Source organism: Condylura cristata, unplaced genomic scaffold (genome assembly GCF_000260355.1).
Source record: "Condylura cristata isolate star-nosed mole 26May11 unplaced genomic scaffold, ConCri1.0 scaffold00011, whole genome shotgun sequence".
Taxonomy (NCBI): Eukaryota; Metazoa; Chordata; class Mammalia; order Eulipotyphla; family Talpidae; genus Condylura; species Condylura cristata.
Window position 1 is genome coordinate 22032689 of NW_004567112.1, and position 24596 is coordinate 22057284.

The 24596-nt window shown below is 40.3% G+C and overlaps 1 protein-coding gene across 1 annotated transcript in view; it reads right to left on the reverse strand.

Moving 5' to 3' along the window:
* The window catches only part of PLCE1 (phospholipase C, epsilon 1), a 209878-nt gene that overhangs the window by 47150 nt on the left and 138132 nt on the right, over positions 1 to 24596 (reverse strand). Inside the window, exons 5-14 of the mRNA XM_004680608.2 lie at positions 23851 to 24109; positions 22131 to 22336; positions 15151 to 15826; positions 8769 to 8951; positions 7575 to 7692; positions 6570 to 6723; positions 3884 to 4006; positions 3662 to 3798; positions 1973 to 2211; positions 483 to 544 (exon numbers count right to left, since the gene is read on the reverse strand). Coding sequence (XP_004680665.1) covers positions 483 to 544; positions 1973 to 2211; positions 3662 to 3798; positions 3884 to 4006; positions 6570 to 6723; positions 7575 to 7692; positions 8769 to 8951; positions 15151 to 15826; positions 22131 to 22336; positions 23851 to 24109 — 2157 coding nt within the window. The remainder of the gene's footprint in view (positions 1 to 482; positions 545 to 1972; positions 2212 to 3661; positions 3799 to 3883; positions 4007 to 6569; positions 6724 to 7574; positions 7693 to 8768; positions 8952 to 15150; positions 15827 to 22130; positions 22337 to 23850; positions 24110 to 24596) is intronic.

Genomic DNA, 24596 nt, shown 5'->3' on the forward strand with positions numbered 1-24596 from the left:
GGCGGGAATCGAACTCATGCGGAAGCGGCTTTAGATTCTCAGTGCTGTGCTTTAACCCGCTGCGCCACCAGGGAGGGCCCTAAACGTACTTTTTAAAAGACGGATGATTTGAATGTTTACAGCACCTGACTTGTAAAAAAAAAAAAAAAGGACACATGGGTGGAGGGTCCTCTCCCATGGCTTAGGTGTTAAATCTCAAGCGCTATCAGTGAAGCTGCCTAATTTCAATCCCCGGCCAGGGAGCTGCCCACATGGCATGGCAGACCTCTCCTGTCTCTCCCGCTGCTCCCCTCAGCAGTGTCTTTCAGAAAATCCGCCTGTTCTTCTCCCCTCCCTGTCACTGGTGAATCTTGTTCCCCACACCTCTGGCCTATACTCCAGCTCTTCAATGCATAAATAAATACATCTTTTTTTTTAAAAGAAGACCAGTTTGGAAAAATATATACTTTTAAGTGATGGAGTAAGGCTATTTTATAAGTTACCTTGCAAATCCTTCAAACGACATTAGCCCATGGTGACACATACTAACACTGGGCTCGAACTTCTGCAAAGGATACAAAGAGTGTTATTTAGGTAAAAGGAACTGAGGGGGAAAAACATATCATTTTTTAAAGCTGTTCTTTTTCATCAGGAAATGTCTAAACCAAATATTTGAACAAATTTAGCTACACACTGGTAAGATGTAGCGTTTTAGTACAAAAGAAAATATTTATTTTAAGTGAGCTTGTTACATGAAGTGTACTTAAGAGAAAATGAACATTAAGAGAAAAGACTAAGGCTAATTTACATGGAAACAAACCATCAGCTTATCTGGGTATATGGGAAGGACAGTTACCACAGAGTTGGTGGAAGTGAAAGGAGCTCTCCACACAGTGCCTGCACTCAATGCTATTGCAGTGAGGGTCCAATCACATGACAGCAATATTTTTTCAGAATTTCCAGTGGTCAGATTCAACTGTTTTGCAGCTAGCCCATGAATTCCCAATCAGCTGACAAGGGAGGTTGACAACCCAGACTAATTCTGCCACATGTGACGTTGTCCCAAGGAACCCTCTCACCCTCCCCTCCATCATCCTCTACCTGAAGTCATCACCACCTCTTGCCTGGCTTACTGTGACAGCTTCCTACCTGACCTGTTTCCACTCCTTCGCAAGAACAGTTTATTCTCCACTGCATCCAGAATGTCTTTTTAAAATCATAAATCATGTTAGCCACTTGCTCAAACATTTCAATCACTTTCCTTTTCCTGAGGACTAAGGCAAAACTCCTCAGGACCTAAATGTCTCTGTGATTCTGCCCATGGCCACCTGTCTGAAACCATGCCTACCTTTGTGTCCATTCCTTACATGGCTCCTATTACACCAGCCCTTTCTGACATCCTCAAAAACCTGAGCTCATTCCTGCCTTGTCTTTGACCTTACTGCTCCCTGTCTGGGACACTCTACTCTCAGCCCTCAGTCACGTGGCTTCTTCATCCAGGGCTCCATCCAAGTGTCACCTCCTCAAAGTAGCCTTTGTTTACTCCTAGACACCCTGCATCACTCATTCTCTTACTCTGCTTGAATTTTTTCAGAGCCCATTCCCATCTGAATTTATACTATATCTCTGTTTATTGTCTGCCTCACACACCAGAGTCAAAACTGGATCTTATTACTATCATAGTCCCAGTTTGTGAAGGAGTGCAAGGCCTGTAGTCAAAGCTAATAAATGTTAGTGAAGTGACTAAGGAGGTTGAAAACTTAGATGAACTTAGTTGTATCTGCTAGAACAAGAAGTACAGATTCCTCATAATAGTTAGTGAGTGAGAGAAGGCTTGGACTTATGTTAATTGTATGTTAAATAAGAACACATACTTGGTATTAAAAAAATCCTCTTTATCTCTGCTCTAGGCTTGAAGATTTGAGAAAGAAGTAGGAAGAGTAAACTCTACCTGGAAATAATTAGAATAGCCAGAGGTTTCACACATACAAACCTGGATGATGCTGAGGATCTCATCATAAGTCAAGTGTTCTCCTTGGCAATTCACGAGGAAGTCATTGAGCTGGAGTATGCCAACCCCAAAGATGCCCAGAGACGTACTTTCTACCCCGGTGCCATTTGTCACGATACTTGCAGCAGCAATGGCATCAGATATCTGCCTCTGGTTGTCTGACAGCTGCTGCTTACTCTTAATGAACAAGCCCAAATCTGAGACATTTCTGGTCAACAAATCTGAAACAGAACCCACAGATCACAGACAAGCCAATCAGCATCTTTCATGAAGTTCATATGGAGATAATGGTGTACAGAATGATGCTGGAGTAAGTCTTCACTAATCTGTCTGAAGAAGTCATCCAACTCAGTGCTTATGCCTATATTCACATAGCTGAAGGATTTAAAAAATGAACCAATGAGTAAATAAATAAAAGAGAGCTAGGCTTATGATCATGAACACCCATGAACTTTGATATTACACGGGAGCTTTGATATTGCATGTATACATTTATACAAAATAAATATATGCTTAACTGGGGACCTGAGGCTAAATTTGGATTTTGGTTTTGGATAATAACTACTGTTACATTTTTATCTTTGCGGAGTCTAAAGTATACCCTTAAATTTACGGCTTATCTGTATTTTAGAAGTGTAACCGTAAACATTTGTGGGCATGTTTCTGTGTGATCATAAGTTTTCAGCTCATTTGGGTAAATGCCAGAATGCAATTGCTAGATCATATGGTGAGAGTATGCTTAGTTTTGTAAGAAACTGCCAAACTCTCTTCCAGACTGACAACACCATTTTATATGCCCACCTGCAAGACTTGAGTTGCTCCACATTTCCATGAACTTGGTGTGGTCAGTTGTTGAATTCTGGCCTCTTTGTAAAATAACCTTGCAGTTTCTTACAGAGCTACACACAAACTTACTATATAATCCAGAAATTGTGTTCCCTGGTGTTTACCCAAATGAGTTGAAAACTTATGTCCACAAAAACCCTGCACGCATTTACAGCAATTGTATTCATAATTGCTAAAATTGAAAAACCAAGGTGTCCTTCAATAGAATAGATATATTGTGGAATATCCATACAATTGAATACTATTCAGTGATAAAAAGAAAGGTGCTATCAAAGTCATAAGAGGCAGGAAGGAACCTTAAGTATGTGTTGCCAAGTGAAAGAAGCCACTGCAAAAAGGCTATCTACTCTATGAGTCCAACAATAAGACATTCTGGAAAAGACAAGATTATGAAACAGTAAAAAGATCAGCAGTTGTCAGTGATTCAGAGGGAAGATGGAAGGAATGAAAAGTGGAGCATAGGACATTTTTAGGGCCAACCTGAATTCTATAGGTCTTAAGCCTCTGCTGATCTTTCTTTTTCTAAATTTCTTTTATTTTTGCATAAAATAAAACTGGGGTGTAGGCCAGAAGTGTGGAGAATGAGAGGATTCACCAGAGACAGAGAGGGGAGCAGAATACATGAATTCATTGAAATACACAGCTGAGGGGAGCAGCAAGCAAGACAGGAGATGTCTGCTGTGCCACACGGGTCAACTCCCTGGCCAGGATCAAGCTCAGGCTGTAAATGTAATAGTGCTGAGATTTAACCCCTGGGCACCAGGGAGGCCCCTAACCTTTGCTTCTAGACAGAAAGGACTCAATGGAAAATATCGTTACACAAACCGAGGTCAGGCTGAAGGCCACTGGTATTCTCGTCGATGGTCAGGTTGGTGTAGAGAGGGGTTGGCTCGGGGCCAGCTCGGTTGCAGGGCACTGCGTAGATGTCAAAGAGGTCCTTGAGGTCTTTGCGGCTCCTGACGCTGGGTGAGGGATGCAAAACACCTCAGGTTTAGCGTGGTGAGACACATGGCAGGCTGAGAATGGTAAGAAGAAAGCATGCCTTACCTGAATGACTTGAACAGCTCAACAAATTCAACAAAACTCATGTTACTGTCCGAAACCATGAAGCTCTGAAAGCCCTTCATGCCTCCTTTGATCCGCCCGTGCCAGCTGCTGCTGCTCCACGCACTGCAACAAAGACAGGCTTACCAGGCAAGACTGGGCAGTGTGGCTGTCTGCCCCTGAGTGTTCTTGGGTTAGCAACGTGAGCTGAAAGGTGGGTTGCAGGCCATTTAAGGTCCAGGCTATTGTCCATACAAGCCTGTCATTTTTCTCAAAGTCAGTCTATATTGTGTCAGGTGAAGTGCAACATCTTACGCACTGAAACCATTTCATGTGTGCAGCCTATTTAATGAGGACACAGCCTGAGGTTCATATTCCTGTCAATCATAAAAGGTCTTTGAGGTCACAGGGTAATGGGAAAGGCAGGTAAAAGACTCTTAAGTTCAGAGTTTTTTAGGCAAAATAAATTTAAAGAGTCCTCAAACCACCCAGTCATAATCTCTGGAGAACTGTGCATGTTATTTCTAAATTATAGAAATATTTAAGAAGGAAGTCTTGAATGTAACAGTGCCTTCTCTTTCCCCATTTTGAACTAGTTCTTAGATGAAAATAGGTGAAGGCTTTTAATGTGAATGGAAAACATGAGTCACAAAACTTTAGGAATGGAAAGTTACCTTTTAGGGTTAGATTTGCACCTGCCCAGGCTGTTGCTACTCAACATAAAGGTATCAGTCACTGGGTCAAAAACTCAGTCTAGCTGACAATATTATAAATTTCTCACACTGGTTCCCTATAAGATAGTAAGAGGAATGTTTTGATTATGGTTTTTACTTAATGAAGAGCATATTTCTTTACATCATTTTTTCAAAGACCGTTTCCATTTATTAGTATAATTTTTTGAATTTTGAAATGCTTCAAATATATTAAGAGAGCATAGGGAATATTGTAATGAACAGCTAGTGCATCCTCAATCAATGCTTATTCATGACAATTATTCTGTGTTGGTATCTGAAGGTCACCTTCATTAAAGGAAGAGTATCCCAAAAGGGTAGATTAGTATTTGGCTGCAGGCATAGGTTGTGGAGCCCCAGTGTGGTATGAGAACAGAAGGTAGAGGGTTCAGGAAGAGGAGAAAGGTCAGAGGAAGAAGCTTTATCGTTCACATTTAGACAAGCATATTCCTCCATTCCTGTCGTCCTTCCTTCCCTCCAGCTTTAGCTACTGTCTATAGACACCATTTTCCCTCTGATTTTAGGAAACTCCCTTCAGTCTTGCTTGAACAGTGTTTTGGGGCTGATTTTTCTTCTCCTGCCTTGTCCTTTCTTCCTGGTTTAGAATGTTTGGTGGACATTGGTGGGGTCCCATGATCTTGTACCCGGCATGGTAGTTTTTTCCTTCCACCCGCTTTGTAAAATTTCCTCTCTTGCTCTAGCCTTCATTTCCCAGCTCATGAACAGTTGCAATAAAGGGGACACCACTTCATCCAAGTTATATAGCTACAACTTTATAAAGTTTAGTTGTATCTGCTGTAGCAGCTGAAAGTAGGTAAAGAATTGATTCTTTGCAATTTTTATTAACTTATTTTATTATTAACAATAAATTTATTACTGAGTTTAAACTTATGGAAAAGTTGCAAGAGTATTTCAAAGAATTCTCATGTACCCTCTACCCATTTTCACAGGTGTACACATCTGAATGTATGAAGCATTCAATTTTGTTCATTATCCACATTATGAAAGAAATGCTCCAGTTTAAAGGTGACTACATAGGGTTCTTACTGAGAGAGAGAGAAGCAATTACAACGTCTCCAAAACCAGTGTCTGCACAGCATCAGCTCCTCCTCTTGCTCTGTGACTAAGTGGAATGCCTGTTTTATCTTGGTTCTGTCTGGAATCTTTGCATTTTTAAAACTTTAATGCAGGCTAGAGGGGATGGGCTTGACATTCTGGTTTTACTGAAAGGCTTCCATTTTAATATTTTTTTCTGAAATGGTAGAGATGTTTCTCACTCTGTAATTTGCATGGATCTTATAAAATGATTTACTATTACTATCAGCCTGAGAAGTATCCAAAACATATCCAACTTGCTCTAATATAGTCATGTCTCCAGACAAATATCTTACATATAAAAAGAGTATTAAACTGTATTTCACTATTAGCTTATGTTAAAACTTAATTTAAATTAGAAAGCAGTGTCATCAAATACTAACTTTTAGTGATGATAGAATTGCTCTCCATCTGCATTGTTCTGTATAGCTGCTTGGAGCTACAGGGAACTTCTAAATGGCTAGTGTGACTGACCAATTGAATTTAGATTTAATTTGCATTTAAAGAGCTATTACATTGGATAGAGCAGATTTGGAGAATACAGCTTGTGCTTTATTTCTGCTACTGATCTTTGAATGGTTGTTTTTTCAAACAATTAGGAGAAAGTAAAAGTAATATGACAAGTAGGAGTATAAAATTAGGAAAACTAGGAACACTTAATATTTATATATATGTGTGTGTGTATAGACACACACACATATACACACACACATATATATATATACACACACACATATATCTTCAACTTAATTGTTAAGTCAAAATTAGAGACAGTTTTTCATAGTGTCCTGGAAGAATATACCCTCCTATACAACATGAATGATGAGAAGGGGCCCCTCTGTTTTATCATGTTAAGGCCCCACCTGGATGGGCTCTTGTTTGAAGACAGCACAGGGGAGGACACTGGCCTGATGGGAGATGATGTCCCGGCAGCCAAGTTAGGGGAGTTAGCCGTGGTCAGAGAGTGGGCTCTTCTGGAAGGGAGAAGGTTAGGAGGACTAGCGATGACATTCACCTCTGTGAGAGTGTAAGACAGAAAAGAGAATGACTTTGATTATACTTCCCCTCAGAAGTCAGATGAAAACCAAAGATGCTTCTGAATGTCTATGCAAGGCAATTTCTTTGCAGGCAATTTCAATACAAGAAGCATTCAAATATTTTGGACAAATAGACTTATGTAAGGGGTTCTTAACTCTGGCTATACCTTAGAATCATCTGGGGAGTGTAAATATATATAGATGTCCAGATCTCTGAATCAGGTAGTCTGGAGCATCCTTGGCTAGAACATTCAGACATTTTCTGGACAAGCTCCAATATTCAGTCAGGGTGGAGAGCACTGGTCTAATCTATCAAGTTGTATCTTGTATAGTTACTATCTCCTGTCAAAACAGCAAGTTAATTACAGGCCTTTCTTCCAAGCACACCAAACTTGCAGAAATACTTCTTGGGTTCCATTATTAGTTAAAAACAAAGCCAAAAATATTATTAATAGGCCCTCCCTGGTGGCGCAGCGGTTAAAACACAGCACTGAGAAGCTAAAGCCACTTCCGCATGAGTTCGATCCCTGCCTGCCCTGGAGGTGACCACATGGCGTGGCAGACCTCTCCTGACCTGCCCGCTGCTCCCCTCAGCAGTGTACTTCGTTGATCTGCCTGTTCTGCTCCCCACTCTGTCTCTGGTGAAGCCTCTCGCCACCCCTGAGCCTCTGGCCTGTACCCTAGTTCTGTATGCACAAATAAATAAATCTTTAAAAAAATATATTAATAAATAGAGTAGTGGTGAGAATGTCCACAGAACTTAAGACCTAATGCCTGTATTTCCCCATAAAATTAAAAATAAATCTCAGATGTGGAATATGCCACTTTTACCTGATTCTTCTTGTTCATTGATGTCTTGAGGGTCAGACCCACTCCGGCTCCGACACTCTTTGTGCGTTTTGGCTTTTCTGGTTGCCATCTCGTCATCAGTTGCCTCTCCGCTCTCACCCTGGGGACACAACACTTAGTTTCTCATTCTGTATTTCTGTCCTATGACTACTTAAGTTCAGGCAGGTCCCTGTCTCCTGAGTGATACTCCTTCAATGCTGCCTCTCCTGGTGAAACCAGCGAAGACCTAGGCGACACCTGGCCATGCATTCACCTTTCTCTGTAGAGCAGCGCAACTCAGAAGAGAGGGCCACCAAGGTGAGCCATACGAATCTCTGAGTAGAGAGCTGTCTGTATGTCTCAATATTCTATGAAGCAGACAAAATTTTATCTAGGCATCAACAGCCTCCCACATGCAAATCATGGGAAATATATTTCCATGTCATAATGATAATGTAATGTGATACATCTGATATATAATAGTGATCATTATATATTTCTAGTGCTTCTACTTTACTTATGATAATGTCCTCAAGGTTCATTCGCACTGTAACACAAGACACGATTTCCTTTTTTTTTTAAGATTGAATAATATTCCATTTTCTTTATTCTTCACCCATGGGTGGACATTTAAGATGCTTCTAGTGATAACGCATCTTAACCTGTGCTCTACATCTAGCATTTTGCTCTCTAAGACCTTCAGCATCTGATTTCTTTCCTTGCTATTCCTTCCTTGCCTACAGCAGAGCCCACATTCCCACTTGATCCCAGAACTGCGTGAGCTTTTTTGAACAAGTCAAATCCTTTTATGTCTCTCGGTTGCCACCTCTGCAAGGGATGCTTTCCTCTATGCTGTGTTTGATAAACTCCTATATATCTTTCAAGATCTGTGTGAATCCTTCACTCCCTCTCAGCTTTATGATTCCTTCTCTCTGCTCCCAAGACACTTACAGGTGACTTGACAATGACACCATGCTGGTTAACATGCCAGTGTCCCTTGATGGATCTCTACTTTTCCTGACTCAGTTCCTACCACTGGGCTTGGTACCCACAAGTAGCTAGTAAACTGTTCTTTCTTTTTCATTTGTTTTATACCATACTTATCACCAACCCAGTGATCTAAAGGAGTTTATGGTGATGCAGACCACAGAATAGTTCTAGATGATTTGGATTGATGCTTAATAAATAATACTTTACTCTCATAAGGATTTTCTTCTTTTTCTTGGTGGTGCTTATGCCCAAGGTGTTGTTTCTCTGCATGTTAGGCTTCTCGGCACTCTTCGCTGATGTCCCAGGGTTGGGGTTCCGAGTACTCCATCGCCTGCCACCAAACAGCTCCACAGCATGAGCCAAAGTCGGGCCTTCATATCGCCCATCATCCTATAAAAGAAACCACATGCCGGAACACGTAAGAGGACAGCAAGCATGGGGAACATATTAATGACTTCTGATAATCTTCCAGAGATGGAATTGCCCTGGCAACCACCAATGTAATATTTATCTGTCCACCCAAGTGGCTTTTTTCTCACTGTCAGGATTTTCTAGTGGATATTTCCTCTGTTGTCTTGGTCAAATCTCTGCTGATATGCTTGATGGGCCACATTCAACTTGACCTATCAACAAATTTTTCTTTCCAAAGAAAGATTATGTTTCAAAAATTATGTTCCAGTGTTAATCATTGTAGAAAAACTCACTAAGATATATACCTTGCAAATTAGGGATGTATACCTTGCAAATTAGGACTTTGGTATGTATGTGTGCATCCATGTAAGTAAAATCAAGTTTTATTTGTTACTGCATCTTTCCAGGAAGATTTTCACCTAGTTTGATGCTTGGGGCAGTCTGAATTGAAATAAGGGGAATTCATTTTGGAGGGCTCTGGGGAGCATCTTAAATAGCCCGCTGTTGTCTTCTAGAATGGTAAATACCTAGGGATAGAGAGCCTGTGGGACTCGAACACCATGTATGTTTTGATGTTGTAAGTTGCAAAAACATAAGTGAGGTAAGGTTAATGGTATATAATAGCTGCTTCTCATAAGGCAACTCAGTGAAAATGCATTTAATAGCAAGTGATTTCTCAATAAAACAACAGTCAACAAATATCCACATAAGTAAGAAAAGCAAGTTAACAAACTACAAACATTTGCATATGAATTAGAGATAACATAGATGATAATCCACAGGTTGTAGAAAAGGATTTCTTTAAAATTAATTTGCATTTACTCTTTTATTTTTCTTCAGACTTTGAAGGTTAGTCCCCTTGGGCAGTTCTAGAGGAATGCTTGTTAAAGATTTTGCTTTGTAGTAGGTAATATACAAATGATGAGGTGTGTGTGTGTGTGTGTGTGCATGCTTGCTCCTTCACCCTAATAGTTGATGACTAACTGTATTTATTTGAGCTGTGACCTCCCACACTCTGCATCCTGTTTTGGATCCCTGGATGCTGAGTAACATGGATACCTGGTGTGGGAAACCTTTCAGTGACCTCTGGGAGTGGATATCTGTGTCTTATGTCTTCCATTAATTCTTTCTCTACTCTTTAACTATACCCCAACTGTATCTTTTTTCTAGTGGATACAGTCTTGGGGAACATCCTCCCTTGATAAATGGCTGTCACAGGATTCAAACAAGCCAATCAGAAGCTCCACCCTGGAAAATGTATCTTGAGTAAAATGATACAGAAAAGGAAAATGGCTGAGACAAATCTGCTGAAAAAAGTCCTGTTAATAAGTTACTGAAACTGACTCCAAAGAGGAATAAACATTTTGTGTTTCACTTTTGTAAATAGGTTTTAACTACCTTATTGACTCTGAAAGAAATTTTGTCAAAGTTGTAGTCATGAATTTTAAGCAATGCATCTTTAAAAAAAAATTAACAGAACCCTTCACTAATATCTAAAACTTTGTCCTGCAAAAGGCAATGTTAGGAGAATTAGAAAACATGCTACAGGTTGGGAGAAACTATTTGGACAAGAAACATCAGATAGAAGACAGTTTATCTAAAATATAAGGGGAAATTTTTAAGCTCAACAATATGGAAACAGACAGCCCAATTGAAAAAATGGGCCAAAGGTGTCTTAACAGAGACCTTGCTGAATTAGATAGACAGTATCAAGTAAGCAGAAGAAAAATGGCTCCCATTATACCTGTGTGAGCAGGGTACTGCAAATTAAAACACTGAGCTATGACTACACACCCACAAGAATGGCCCAGGTTCAGAATATGGGTGCCACCAACTGCTGGTCAGGATGTGCAGCCTCCTCGGGGTGGCAATGCACAGTGGTGCAGACACTCAAGACATTTCAGCAATTTCTTACAAAACTAAATATACTCCTTTCATATGATCCAGCAATCACACTCCTTGTAATCTACCCCAGAGAGTTGAGAATTCATGTCCATACAACAAGCTCCACATGGATGGTGATAGCAACTTTCTTCATTATTGCCAAAATGTCTAAGTAACCAGATGGCCTTCTAGGCAATGGATAAATACGCTTTGCTACAACCTGACAATGGTAGGTATTCAGCACCAAACAGAAATGAGTTATTAAGCCATGAGAAGTCATGGTGAGAGTTTAAATATATATTAGTAAGTGAAAGAAGCTGGTCTGAGAAAACCAAACATTGTTGGATTCCAATTATAAGACATTCTGGAAATGGAAAACTAGGGGCCCAATAACAAGATCAATGGTTGCCAGGGGTGACGGGTCTAGGGTAAGAGGAAGGGATGAGCAGGCAGAGCACAGAGGACGTTTAGGGCAGTGAAAATACAACATACAATATCACAATACTGGGTATATGAGATATATATTTGTACAAAGCCATAGAATGCTCAACACTATCAATAAAAGTAGATTCTATGGTAAACTATGGACTTATGGTGTTGAAGTGTTAATGTAAGTTCATCCTCCATAAAAAGTGTACCATTCTGATAAGGGATGTTGGGAACTCTCTCTACCTTTCTCTCAATTCTACTGTAAACCTAAAAACTGCATACAAAAATAAAATCTTGAATTAAAAAAAAACAAAAAACAAAAAAAACTGGGCCCTCCCTGGTGGCGCAGCGGGTTAAAGCACCGCACTAAGAAGCTTAAGCCACTTCTGCATGAGTTCGATCCTTGCCTGCCCCGGAGGTGACCACGGTGTGGCAGACCTCTCCTGACCTGCCCGCTGCTCCCCTCAGCAGTGTACTTCATCGATATGCCTGTTCTGCTCCCCATTCTGTCCCTGGTGAATCCTCTCACCTTCTGCATTTCTGGCCTGTACCCCAGCTCTGTATGAAGAAATAAATAAATCTTTAAAAAAAAAACAAAAAACCTTACTGACTCCATTACCTGTTAACACATGACTGTTAGCATCACTAGTCTCTAATGTTTTGTTTTGGCTCAATTCAGATCATCCCAGCATGTTAATCCCACCAATAGAAATATTTTGGGCCTGAAAAAGCAGGAGGCTTTTGTTTAACCTTTAAATGAGATTTTCTGGAAACTAAAATGTCATTTTGAATTTTTCTTTGGTTTTCTACAAAATAATAAACTTGTTTAGAATAGGTGAAGAATGTATCTTCTGTTATAATATGGGAGGACTGTGGTTAGAAAGGGCATATTCAGTTTTAGAAAACATTTTTTTTTTTGTGGAAGTTGAGGATTAGAAAACTGATTCTCTCAAAATATCCCTACATTTTAAACTTTCTCTTTTTTTTTTTAAAAAAAGATTTATTTATTTATGCATATAAGAACTGGGGTACAGGCCAGAAATGCTGGGAGGGGTGGTGGTGGTGGTGAGAGGATTCACCAGAGACAAAGTGGGGAACAGAACAGGGAGACTGACTGAAATACACTGCTGAGGGGAGCAGCAGGCAGGTCAGAAGAGGTCTGCTGTGCTGTGTGGATCACCTCCAGAGCCAGGGATTGAACTCATGCTGCAGTAGCTTTAGATAGCTTCATTGTGCTTTGCTTCAACCTGTTGCACCACCAGGGAGGGCCCTGTTTGTTTTTAATGTACCATTACTTTATACCTTGGCTTGTTTTCACAATGTAGGATTCCTCCCCTTAGGTGTGGCCACCCATTCTTTTCCCACCACCAAAGTACTGACAACCTCTTCCCCTGCCTCCTTGGCTTATCTTTGCCGGTATCTTGAGGCCTGTTAAATACACTGATGACATGACCAGTCTCTGAGGAAGATAGCCAGAATCTGTTCGTGCTGCTCACAGCCAAAGACTTTTGCTTGAAAATCCTCTATTTGATTCTTTCAACTTCCCATGTATCTTTCCAAATACCCAGGATTAGGGGTTCTCACCTCTTCCCATGATTATCTGGAGGAAAATCTCATGATACCAATCTTCAATCTATACCCCATGTTAATTTTTCTGCAGTTAATTTTCTTGTATTCCTAGGCTTTGTTAAAAATGTTACTATTTTCGGCCCTCCCTGGTGGCGCAGCGGGTTAAAGCACTGCACTGAGAAGCTAAAAAGCCACTTCCGCATGAGTTCAATTCCCGCCTGCCCGGGAGGAGACCACATGGCGTGGCAGACCTCTCCTGGGCCGCCCGCTGCTCCCCTCAGCAGTGTACTTCGTTGATCTACCTGTTCTGCTCCCCACTCTGTCTCTGGTGAAGCCTCTCACTGCCCCTGAGCCTCTGGCCTGTACCCCAGTTCTGTATGTATAAATAAATAAATCTTTAAAAAAAAAAAAAGTTACTATTTCTGCCCTCTGCTCATCTCAGCAGTGTTTTAAGAACATCTGCCTGCCTATTCTGCTCCCCACCCTCTCTGGTCAGTCCACTAACTCCCCTTCCCCTGAACCTCTGGCCTATACCTCAGTTCTTGAATGCATAAATCAATAATAAAAAAAAAATCTTAAAAAAAAAAGTTACTCTTTCTTCTTGTCTTCTACTTAGACTCCTGTTAAGTTCATTTACATTTAGTACTAAAGTATTTTGGTATTTGAAAATAACTTCACATGCATTTATCACACAAGGGAACTCAGATATGGAAAGATTATTTTTTATATAAGCCCTTTTCAAACTGGGGATGAAAAAGAAAAACACTTAAAGGGGTATTAGCAGAAGTTTGAAAGCACCCAAGACTTCTCATATATATATTTTTACCTTGTCAATACATTTAAATAGTTTTCTTTTGTATTTTAGGTTTGCTCGGGGCCTTAGATGGGCTAAAGTTATTATTCTTAGACACTAAGAGGGGCATGTAGCAGTTAAGCATGATGTTTATTTGATCTTTTGTCCTCTAACTAACAAATTAACATCATTTGATATTATTCCCTAAGACAATTTGGCAACTAGTCTGTGTGGTGAGAAAGACCACAGAGTTTTTTTTAAAAAAGATACCTTGACTGTCAAATCTTAAGAAATCCTATTTCTAAGCTGAGTCGTCCATCTTCTGAGGCGACTGATGAGAACAGCTACTATTCTCAGAAATGACAGGCATTTGGAGCTGTTTTGCTTTTTCACTTGCAACTGTGAGAAGGGAAGGTGCGGCTGTGTTTGTGAGTGTGCTCCAGACCATTTCATCTATCCTCATATCCAGCAGTACCTCTTCCCTCTCCTAATGTGCTGTTGATGGTCGCAAGCTGGGCCCCCTTCAGCAAAAACTGAAGACTGCCACAGCAAGTAAGAAACCAAGTAGACCTTATGTGTTCATTCAGTTACTTACGCTATACATACGGGAAGGAAACAAATGGAGCAAATTAACAACATTGGCTTTGTGCCAGTGACTGTAATTGAGCTCAAAGATTTAGCTTTATGTCCAGGTTAGATGGATTTTCATGACTCTAGAGGGCTGGAACATGATTAAAATTAAAAATCAATATTCATAAGACCTTTCATCCAAGCAGCTAACTGCATTGAATGCTCCCTGTGGAGTGGCTAGGAAGCAGATAACTTGGTTTCCATTGTAGATGAATTAACTAAAATGAGTGAACGTTGTCCTGAACAGCATCAACATGATCATACACACAGACCTATCTGATTTAATTAATTAATCAAGTTAGTTACTCAGGATATGATCTTTATTACAGTACTGCCTGGGTGTGGGGAAAGAAGATGGAATGGCAGTCTATGTGCCTTTACTAACTTCCCAGAGGGAAGGCTGTTCAGTGGTCAGAAATATGTTAGAACTCTGAAAAGCATATTATCAAGACTTCAATTTCCAAAGAACTAGCTAGCCCCCAGTCAGTCCTCAAAGCCTCCAGATTACAATGCTTTCAACTAAAATGTTGAGAAAGTAAAAATGATTCTATGAAGTGGTTACTCTCCAGATATGAGAAGTGAACACCGTCATTGTTCCATATAAAATAGTAATGGGACTGACTGTGAACCAGACACTCTACAAATGAATTTACAATACAGCAGTGCACATATGAGCACAGTAAAACTTCATAGTCACCCTATGGCAGTTATCATTTTATAGAGAAGAAAAGGAGAGGTTCGTAAAAACTGCTCAATATCACTTGGAGAACGACTGACTGAGATGGGAGAATGGGCTCTGGCATCATGGCCACAAGTGTGTTCTTACAAGATTTATGTCTTGAGAATTATGCTTCAGAAGAGGGAAGGCATTACCTGATAGAGGCTGACATACTGTTTCCGCAGCCACTGCTGTCTCTGGTCGGGAAACTTCCTCATCTTTCTCACGGCTCTAGTGAGTTCCAACAATCCACTGAAGAGCATTTTAGCTGTGTGCTTTGGTGCCACAAAGTGCAATAATCTATTGTCCGTGGTCTGAAGTCCATAGAGCAGTGTGACACCAGTCTCTGAGAGGGGCATGCTACCCAGTTTGTTCTGAACACACACGGTGTGTATATCAATGCTAGGGTGTCCCATGTACACAGCCTTCACTGAAAACAGGTCCAAGACCCCCTCTGCTAGGCCACTTAATCCAGCACTGCCTAGTAACGGGAATTTCCCAGGCTCAGATGTGTTACTAAGCACACCGAGTTTTGCTTTAGTACTGGCTGAGGAGGCAGTGGTAGGCTTCGTCCAGGTCAAGGTGCTATTGTCAGGCTGAAGCTGGAGGAAGCAGCGGGCAGAGAGATGTGTGTCCTGGTCATAGTGGATGGCTGTGGCCCCCTGTAGCAGGAACTGATGCACATCAGCTTGGATGGACAGCACATACCATGGGATGAGCTCCGTCCCATGGTCAAAGGCCTTCTGTGGCTCCTCTGACCCATGAGGGTCCCCTTCTTTGGGCTGCTCAAAGATGTCATTTTCAGAATCCAACAAATCTCCAATTATAAACCTGATGGAACGAGATACAAATTTGATCTGTCTTAAAATCAGAAGTGAAAATATTTCAAGACTTTTACTAAAAGTAGACTTCAATTCTCATTCCACTATGAACTCAAAATAGGTAGGAAATATAAAAGTTACAGAACAATTTTAAATAACCGTACTCTAAAACCTTGCATTTAGCAATATGCTAATCTTAGGCATAAGAAAAGGAACAACTAGGTCAGCTACTGTATTTTTTAATATTAACAACAATAATCATTGTGCATTAGTTTTTTTCTGTGTCAGAAACTGCATTAATACTTTGCATAAATTTTTTTTGTACCTAATTTGACCTACTTGTGAAGTAAATTTTCTTGTTTACTTACTTATATACTTATTTACATACAAGGAAACTGAGATTCAGAGGGGTAATTGGTTTTAGGTGACACAATTCAGAAGAAGCTACCAAAGGCAATATTTCAGTCTGGTTCTTTAGCCTATAATCTTCATAACTAGGTTGGTTTGCCTTCTACTTGATCATAAACAACAAGACTTAATGAGCTGGCCTGAAAAGTGTCTCTGCTAAATACAAAATACAAGTAGTTCAAAGATGCCCACTGGGAAATACAGTCATGGTGGCCAGAGTAGCAAGAACAGCTTTCTAGGCTCAGACTTTGATGTTCAGTGTGTGTGTGTGTGTGTGTGTGTGTGTGTGTGTGTGTGTGTGTGTGTGTGCATGGCTGCACGCACACCTGCCCACAAGGGAACTTGTCTCCCTGGAAATTTGGCAACTCAGGAACCTGGATATTGGGGTCAGGAGGACCTCCAGAAAAGGCAACAGGTATGATCAACAGTTCTTATTCCTATTGACAGTTACCTGACTGAGGTATTGGTCGTGTTCCACTGTAAAGTTACCAAAAAGACATCAAACTTCTTTCCACACAGTCCTCTTTGGAAGGAAGTCACTGGGAGCAGTTCACATTTAAGGAGTATGGAGTTATGCCCTGCCTTCTAGAGGTTAGAAAATCTACTTGTTATTTGGAATTATTCTGTTTGTGAGATTTATTTCTTTCTCTCCACTTGTTTATCAGTTACATAGATGGACTCATGGACTTTATTTAATATTTTGGACTATAATCTCATGCTACTATATTTTGCTGCTCAAATGGTTCTGGTTTTGTCCCTCAACTTCTTTCATTTGGTTTTTTTGTCCCATTGCTATAACCCATTATGATGGGATTTTCTCTTCTTTCTTTTCTTCTTTTTTTCTTCCTTCCTCCTTCCCTCCCTCACTCCTCCCTTCCTCTCTCTCTTCCATTTCCTCCCTTCCTCCTTTTCTTTTTACTTTCTGGCACAAGCTGCTCCTGGTTCCTTCTCTATATTTCCTACACCAGCCTTAGAGCCATCCATTTCTCAAAGGAGTTTCACTTTCTTTTATTGAAAAATACTTCAAGAAATCAAGATCTTAGTGCTTGGCTCAAATACATGCTATTTTATGCACTTTTATAATTATTATGTCTCGCCAAAAAAAGTGAAGAAAGAAAATCCTTTGTGTCTAACTTAGATCCATCCCTCTGAAATTAATGAAAAAACAATACTTCCGTCCTCTTATATAACACTATGCCCATGCTTCATACATGTGGCATGGTGGTTTGGAACATACCCTTTAGAGTCACCCTGGACTTATGTGCTGTGTGACCTACTCAAACTGCTTAACCCCTCTGACAATTTTACAGAATAAACATGAAGCTCAAATAATAAATAACTTGAAAGTCTTCAGTACAGTGTCTGACTCAGTAAAGTACACCCCTGACACTGAATGTAGAAGACTGTGCTTTCATCCCTGTCACTCCTTTCCCCCTAGACAAAGTTAGTCCCGCTGTTCCTCTGGAGGGGATTTCTGCAGGGCCACATCCAAGCCCTTTAATCTTTTTATTTCTCTTTTCTGAGACAATGTCCACATTCTCCACATCACATTTTGTTGCTGTTTCTGTTTTAAGAACAAAAAGTATTCAACTAGTGAGCCTCAGTACCCATGAAATACAACATATGTAACATTAGACACAGACCTTCTGATTTTAATTTAGCAAGAGAAAGGGGGTTTCCCATATTCCTTTTCATTTGAGTTCTGAGCTAAATCAAGTAATTTTACAGTGAAAAACTGCAGGCATTCTGAAAAATAGTGTCTGGAAAGAAAAGTGATGAGGCTTTTCTGGAGCCCATTGCTACTGCTCCAAGATGATGTAAGCTGGGAGGACTCTGTCTTTCTTAGCATCTGGTCCTATTTTAGAACACAACATAAGAACTAATACTAGGTGCTATTACTTCCAGTATTACTTCTGGGGACTAATGTCCAAGATAAAAGGGGCACTTGTTTATAATGACATAAATTCATTTCAAGAAGGAAACTAATAGTTTTGCCACTTAGATCATAAAGTGAATTTTATACACTTGTGTACCTGGTTCTCTCAGGAGACAACTTTCTGTGGGTTTACTTGAAGGAATAGGTAGAACTTAAAGGGTTATGAAGGAACCAAGTAACATTAGCCAAAGGTCAAAGAAGTGGCTTACCAGCATTATCAAACTTAGGGCACCTCCATTCTAAAAATATTTTAGGAAATATTTGTTATCTAATTATAACCAAGCTGTCCAAATGCACCAATCCTTCCTAACCTGCAGCATCCTAAAGAGGGTCAATAATACCGTCTGTAAGAACTTTAGTTCTGCTATGACTCAAAACTTTTCTCCACACATCTGTGTGTTCTTAATTTTCACTTTCCAACAGTGGTGCTGCCCGATGCTTCCTTGACTTGCACATACTCACAGAGGCAAAGTCTATTTGTTCTTTATGCTGTTAAATTTAAAAAGTCACTATTAAAGAGTTTATAGGTCATATGAAATGTAATTAGAAAGGTTTTATAATTAGATGCTCCTAATCTATGGGAACAAGAGACAAAAAGAAGCTGAAGTTCCTCCACAATGAAACAAAATGCCTTAGACATCGCAGGAGAAAAGATCTGTCATGCACATGAATCCAAGGCCAGGCTTGAGCCCAGCTCTGCTGATCATGCCCGAGACGAGTGGCTTCACCTAGATGGTCATCACTTCACTGTTCATGAGAAGATGGACGAGTTGGTATTATGATTCCATTGATAATTTGATTCTCTCAACCCTGTTCCTTTCCTCCTGAGGTCTTGAACATTTTATGATTATTTTCCGGGATTTTGAGAAAACCAAAGGAACATGAGATTTTCCCTCTTTCTTTGATGTATTTTTCACAGGCTTGGTGTTGCCTCATGAACAGAAGCTAGAGCTTATTGTCTATAAAGTCTTTCTTTCAGCCAAATCAACAATAAAACATGGTTTATATGAGTTGTAGGATCTGGAAATTCCTTTGTCACACATGACCCTGTGCTGGATATTTTGACGTGGGGATTTGGAGCAGGATATATTCCCAAGTCCTTGCAAATTGTCCTGGAAACAGACTGTGGCGATCTAGTCTCCGTGAATTTTATTAAACACTCTCAGCCCCATCTTGGATGTCCACTGGGACATTTTAGTAATAGTCCCTCAGGGTATGAAAATGATTATTGGTACTGAGGTATAAAGATTTTAATGTGAAGATTTTAGCATGATGTTATAGACTTATAAAACAATTGTTTGCATTATTCTACTTTTTCCCCTTTAGGAGTATTTACAAACAAGTTCTGGAAAATGGGAAGTGGAAGAGAAATACTTTTAGGTTTAGAGGATAAAATGATTAGGAAGGGGGAAGGGAATAAGCAGATAATTGGAAATAAAAATGTCAATAGAAGAAAATGAAAAAAAGAAAAAAAACAAAAAAATTTCATGAGAGGTAATGGGGTGATGCAAGAAATTCATCAATTGAAGGGATACCAGGGAAAAGGAAAGGCAGTAAAGGAGAGTCAGAGGCTAGACCTCTGGGCTTCAATCACAGCAGCATTCCCAACAGTATTTCAGAAAGGTTGACAGTTTATATAACATACACACACACCTCCTGTGAATGTTTTATGAAAAGGCATCACATCAAATTCATTATTTTATTTATTCAGTATCTCTGTTTGTAGGTTAAAAGGAAGGAGTTTTACAGATCTCAGTGTGAGAGCTCTGATTTTTCTGTCAAACACAGTGGCTCTTGGAATGAACTATGACTCTCTCTTTCCTTGGCCATTAGGAATGTTAGAACAAAATTTAGTTACTGTGTAGACTGTATAGTACATATTTATGAATATTCTATTTTTTCCTATACTATTTTTCTAAATATCCTCAATAATTTATATTTATTCTCATAAACATCTGTAAAATCTTTGTGGGATGAGATAAATGTAAACATAGATACGCAGATCCCTATATAAATAGGTAAAGAGAGGTTGACTGAGATTAAGGACATCAACGGGTACCAGATGCTTCTCAGGCAGACCTGTGCTCATTTGGAGATGATCCTCTCTTTTCTATTAGATTGCCACTCCTGTTAGCAAGATGTAGTGAGAAAATGTTCAACTGACCTCTGGTTTGAGGTGAGCCTAACAAGAAAAAGAATTGGTAGAAGATACTTGTGGGACACTGCAGAAAGGACCCAGTTAAACTTTGAACACCTGAGTCCTCTATGGAGCTGGAATGTGAGGTTTGGAGGAAAGCCCAGGGGTTTTGGAGAATCTGGACTATATAAGTTTACCTTCTTAAAACATATTAGCAGTAGGGGATTCAGACACAAATATTCATTTCTGTGTGCATAACTGATTCTAGGGATCTCACTTAACAATTCCAAAGAAGTTATTTTCTGGAAACAATGTAGGCTCACCCATACAGAGATGATCGGGAAAGGCTTTGCAAGACAAAAGCAGTAGTATCTTACAAATGTACACACAGGTCTCAGACAACTTTGAGGTCTAATTCAAGCAGACTGACCACCTGGTTAAGTGTCGAGTGGACCTGTTGTTGTGGATGGGGCTGAAGGATTCCTCTGGCTGGGTCAGGCTTTGTCACTAAGTTAGGTTTGGCCCAGAGTAAATGACTTTGAGGAGATGCCCCAGAACCTCTGATTTCTATACTTTTCATCTGGTTGTTGGTAAACAGGCCAGCTCAGACCACAATGCCTGAGGACAACCAGCTCTATAAAACTGAAAAATTACAAAGCTGCAGCTGTCCGCAGAGTTCACTTTAAAACATTACACAGAGCATTGTTCTGAGCCACCTGGTTTAGAGTCAACTAGAGGTTGGGAACAGGGAAACTGCTAAAAAAAAAACCTGATTTTGGGAGTTTCACTGTAGCTCTAATGCATCAGTACAGTTAATTCAAAGATATGTTAATACTTGCCCCATGTCTCATCAGTGATAACAAAAACCATTTTTATAGAAGCTATGAAATAAAAAAAAATTATGGTTCTAACACTGAAACTGAAATTTTTAGAAATGGCAGATCAACTTTGTTTTTATTTTGTTTTTAAAAGGAGAACAGCAAATAGTTAAATAATTTGCAGTAATTTTAAGACAAAGCAGCCAGAATGGAAAAGTCTAGTTCAGAATTGGTAAAGTCTGAAAATGGCAGGTTGTGAACTAGTGTCTTTCTAAACCAAACTGAAATAGGTAAAAAGAAGAACTAGCCCCCTTGAATTTAAACTGTAAACTTGTGGGTCTGCTAATCCTAAGCAGCCTATTCAGCCTCCATTTTGCTACCTACAGTTCTGTATTCCTAAAGCAAGGTCAGAACTACCAGGTCATAGGAGCCCAACCCTCCAAGGTGACTTTCAAATCAATTAAGAGCATAAGGCTAGAACTCTGGGAAGAGTCTGCATCAAGAGGTATGACCGGGAACTCCAGGGGCTGATGACGGATGCATAAACGTCCTCCTGACTTATACAACACAAGGTATGACCAGGAATACCCGAAGGGGGGCTGGTGCTTTGACTGATGTATAACAAAGGACCTCAGAAGCTGATCAGTGGAATGCCTTATTGATAAGATTGAAATCCAGACTGGGGAGTCAGGGCTTGCTCTACATACCAAGCTATCAGCAGATGAGAAATATAGTTCCACCTTTCCCCTGCTTCTTTTACTCCCTCTCTCCTTTTCTGCTTCCCCATATGACTAATGCTGTAGGACTGGTTTATCAATAAAAAGGCCAGGATCTGGCTCTTGAGCAGCATCATGTAGCTTCCACGACTCCCGGCTCTTTATCAGTGTGGTGCTGCCTGACGCAACAAATGGCACCTGCACAGGGACTTGAACCCTGGACCCTCAGATTAAAAGTATGATGCTCTACCAAACTGAAATAGGAAAAAGGAAGCTCCTTTCTTAAACTGTAAACTTACTGCCATCGGGCTTTGTCCTTCAAGGAATCCTTCCTGGAGCTGCTTCCCTCCCCGGGGCAGTCCTCCTCCTCTGTCTCCAGGCTCCGACTGCAGCTTCTGATGATCTGAAAGATGCTGTTGACGGTGGACTCCTTCTCCGAATTCTTTAAGCCATTTTGTCCCACTCTTTGTAAGAAATTATCTTGTCCACTGTAATCAGCTACAAACTGCAGAAACATACACGGAGAATTTGTATTGCAACTTCATCTAATACCTCTAACTAACCTACTTGGCTTGGGAAGTGAAATCATAATAGTCATAAATAATGGCATTTGTGCTTATTTTATGAGGAAGAAAAAGAACCTCCAGGAAAAACATTTTTTCATTTCACCACATAAAATATCAAAACTCACTCTTGTTTCCACTAAGACAACTTTAATCCCTCTAGGAATCAGTGTTCTACTTTGAATTCAAAACACAAAAAGCAATATTATTCCAAGGTTCCCTGGGGAGATTAGCCACTTTACAGGGTTATTTCATCTTGTAGGGAGAAGTTAGAAAAACCATGACAAACGTATATTATTCTACGGAACCAGTTAAAATTATTGGGACCCAGTGAAAAGAATGAGAAAAGCTGATATTCTCCTTTATTTCCCACATATCCTAATGTGACATGGAGCCTGCCTGGTTTTTAAGCTCTGTTGTCTGGATTCTTGATCAGGAAATTTCTCTTGTCAGAGGGAGGAGCTGAGGTCAGCCTAGAGATGCTGTATTTGGTCTGTGAGAGGCTGGTGTGGGTATAGCCTCAAGACTGACTGTAAGCCATGTTTCCTGCACTGGCACCCCCTTTAACTAAGCCAAAGGGGTGCAAGCAGTAGGTCTGTACCAGCCTGTACCAGCCAGGGCTCTCAAAGCTCTCTGATATCAGTCCTTTGTTCCCAGGAAGAAGCTGAAGTTTAGGAAAGGCTTCCTACTGCTGCTGAGCTATTGAGAAGGAATATGAGTGAGTAAGTGTGTGTGTGTGGGGCAGTGCAGAGGGTGCAGGCTGAGGGAGAAGAATGTGAGAATGTATAAGGTAAGTGATGAGTGCCATCACTTTGGCGAGAACCATCGCAGCTTTAGGTGTGAGACTTCCAGGTATGTGACTTCTCAAAATTTGCCATGAAGTTTCCTCCATGTTAGTCCCTTCTTTCATTTTAAACACCTGATGGGGTGTTTCTTCTCTCCAATGCCCTGAGTCAAAGCTCACAATTTCCTCTCCACTCAGGAACAAGAAGCAATTGATCCGGGAGGAGTGAGGCAGTGATGAGCAGGTGCTGGAGTTCATCTTCAGACGAGGAGCCACTCTCCCATTTCCTCCCACAAAGGATGAGGAAAGGCAGCTTTGACTTGTCCCTGTCTTTTCTCACTCATCTTAGAAAGTTAATACTATCGCTTGACTTCTCTTATCCTCTGCACTCAGAGAGTCCCACCCAAAAGAAAAGTGAATCCCCACCGCCTTTATAAATAAAATCAGAAAGCAACCACCAATTTTGCTTGTACTTATACTTTGTCATATAAAAGCAAACTTAACGGTAAGCCCCAGACAGTAACAGTTGGCATTCTCCTCTCTGGAACTTTGAAGAAGCTACTGTTATACAGCACAGCAGTAGCAGCTGAAGACCCTGGGCTGAGTAAGTGACCTTTTCTCCAGGTAGTGAGGGCCAGCTCAGCAGGCCTTGAGAACTTTGAAAAGCCTCACCTCTAACGTTTCTTCTTGGGAATTGTACCTCGGGCAAAGCTTCATGAGACCAGAGGCCCCATCAAGTACTTCACAGAGCTCCTTCAGAAACACCCCACAGAATGGAACCACTTTACAGCCGGGGATGTGCAGCGCCCGGCTCACCACTTTCTTATACTCGCAAGAAGATTCGTGCTGAGCCATGGCATCCTTCAGGCTCCTCATGGTCTCCAGGTCAGACTGGTCCATGAACTGCCACATTTTTAAAACTTTTCGTGACCTGTTGCAATTAAATATTTTAAAATTTTAATTAAAAATTACATTTTAAAATGTTTATTGAGGTAATGCTGGTTTATATTGTCATTTGTATTTTAGGAATATATGACTCCCCCACAGGATAATATTACTGTATGTGTGTGTGTGTGTGTGTGTGTGTGTAATGAGTGAAGTATCCATTCATTCAATAATGGCACTTAGGCTATTTCCATATCGTAGCTATTGCAAATAATGGAAGGAACATGGGGTACACGGATCTTTTTGAGTTCATGCTTTCATTTTCTTCACATTAATACCCAGACATGGAATTGCTGGGTCCCATGGTAGCTTGAGTTTTCATTTTTTGAGGAACCTCTTTATTGTTTTCCATAGTGGTTGAACCAGTTTGTTCTCACTAACAGTGCATGAGGGTTTCTTTACTCTATATCCTCAGAACTTTCATTATTACTTCTCTTAAATAAAGCTATTCTGACATTTTTTTAAAAAGAAGA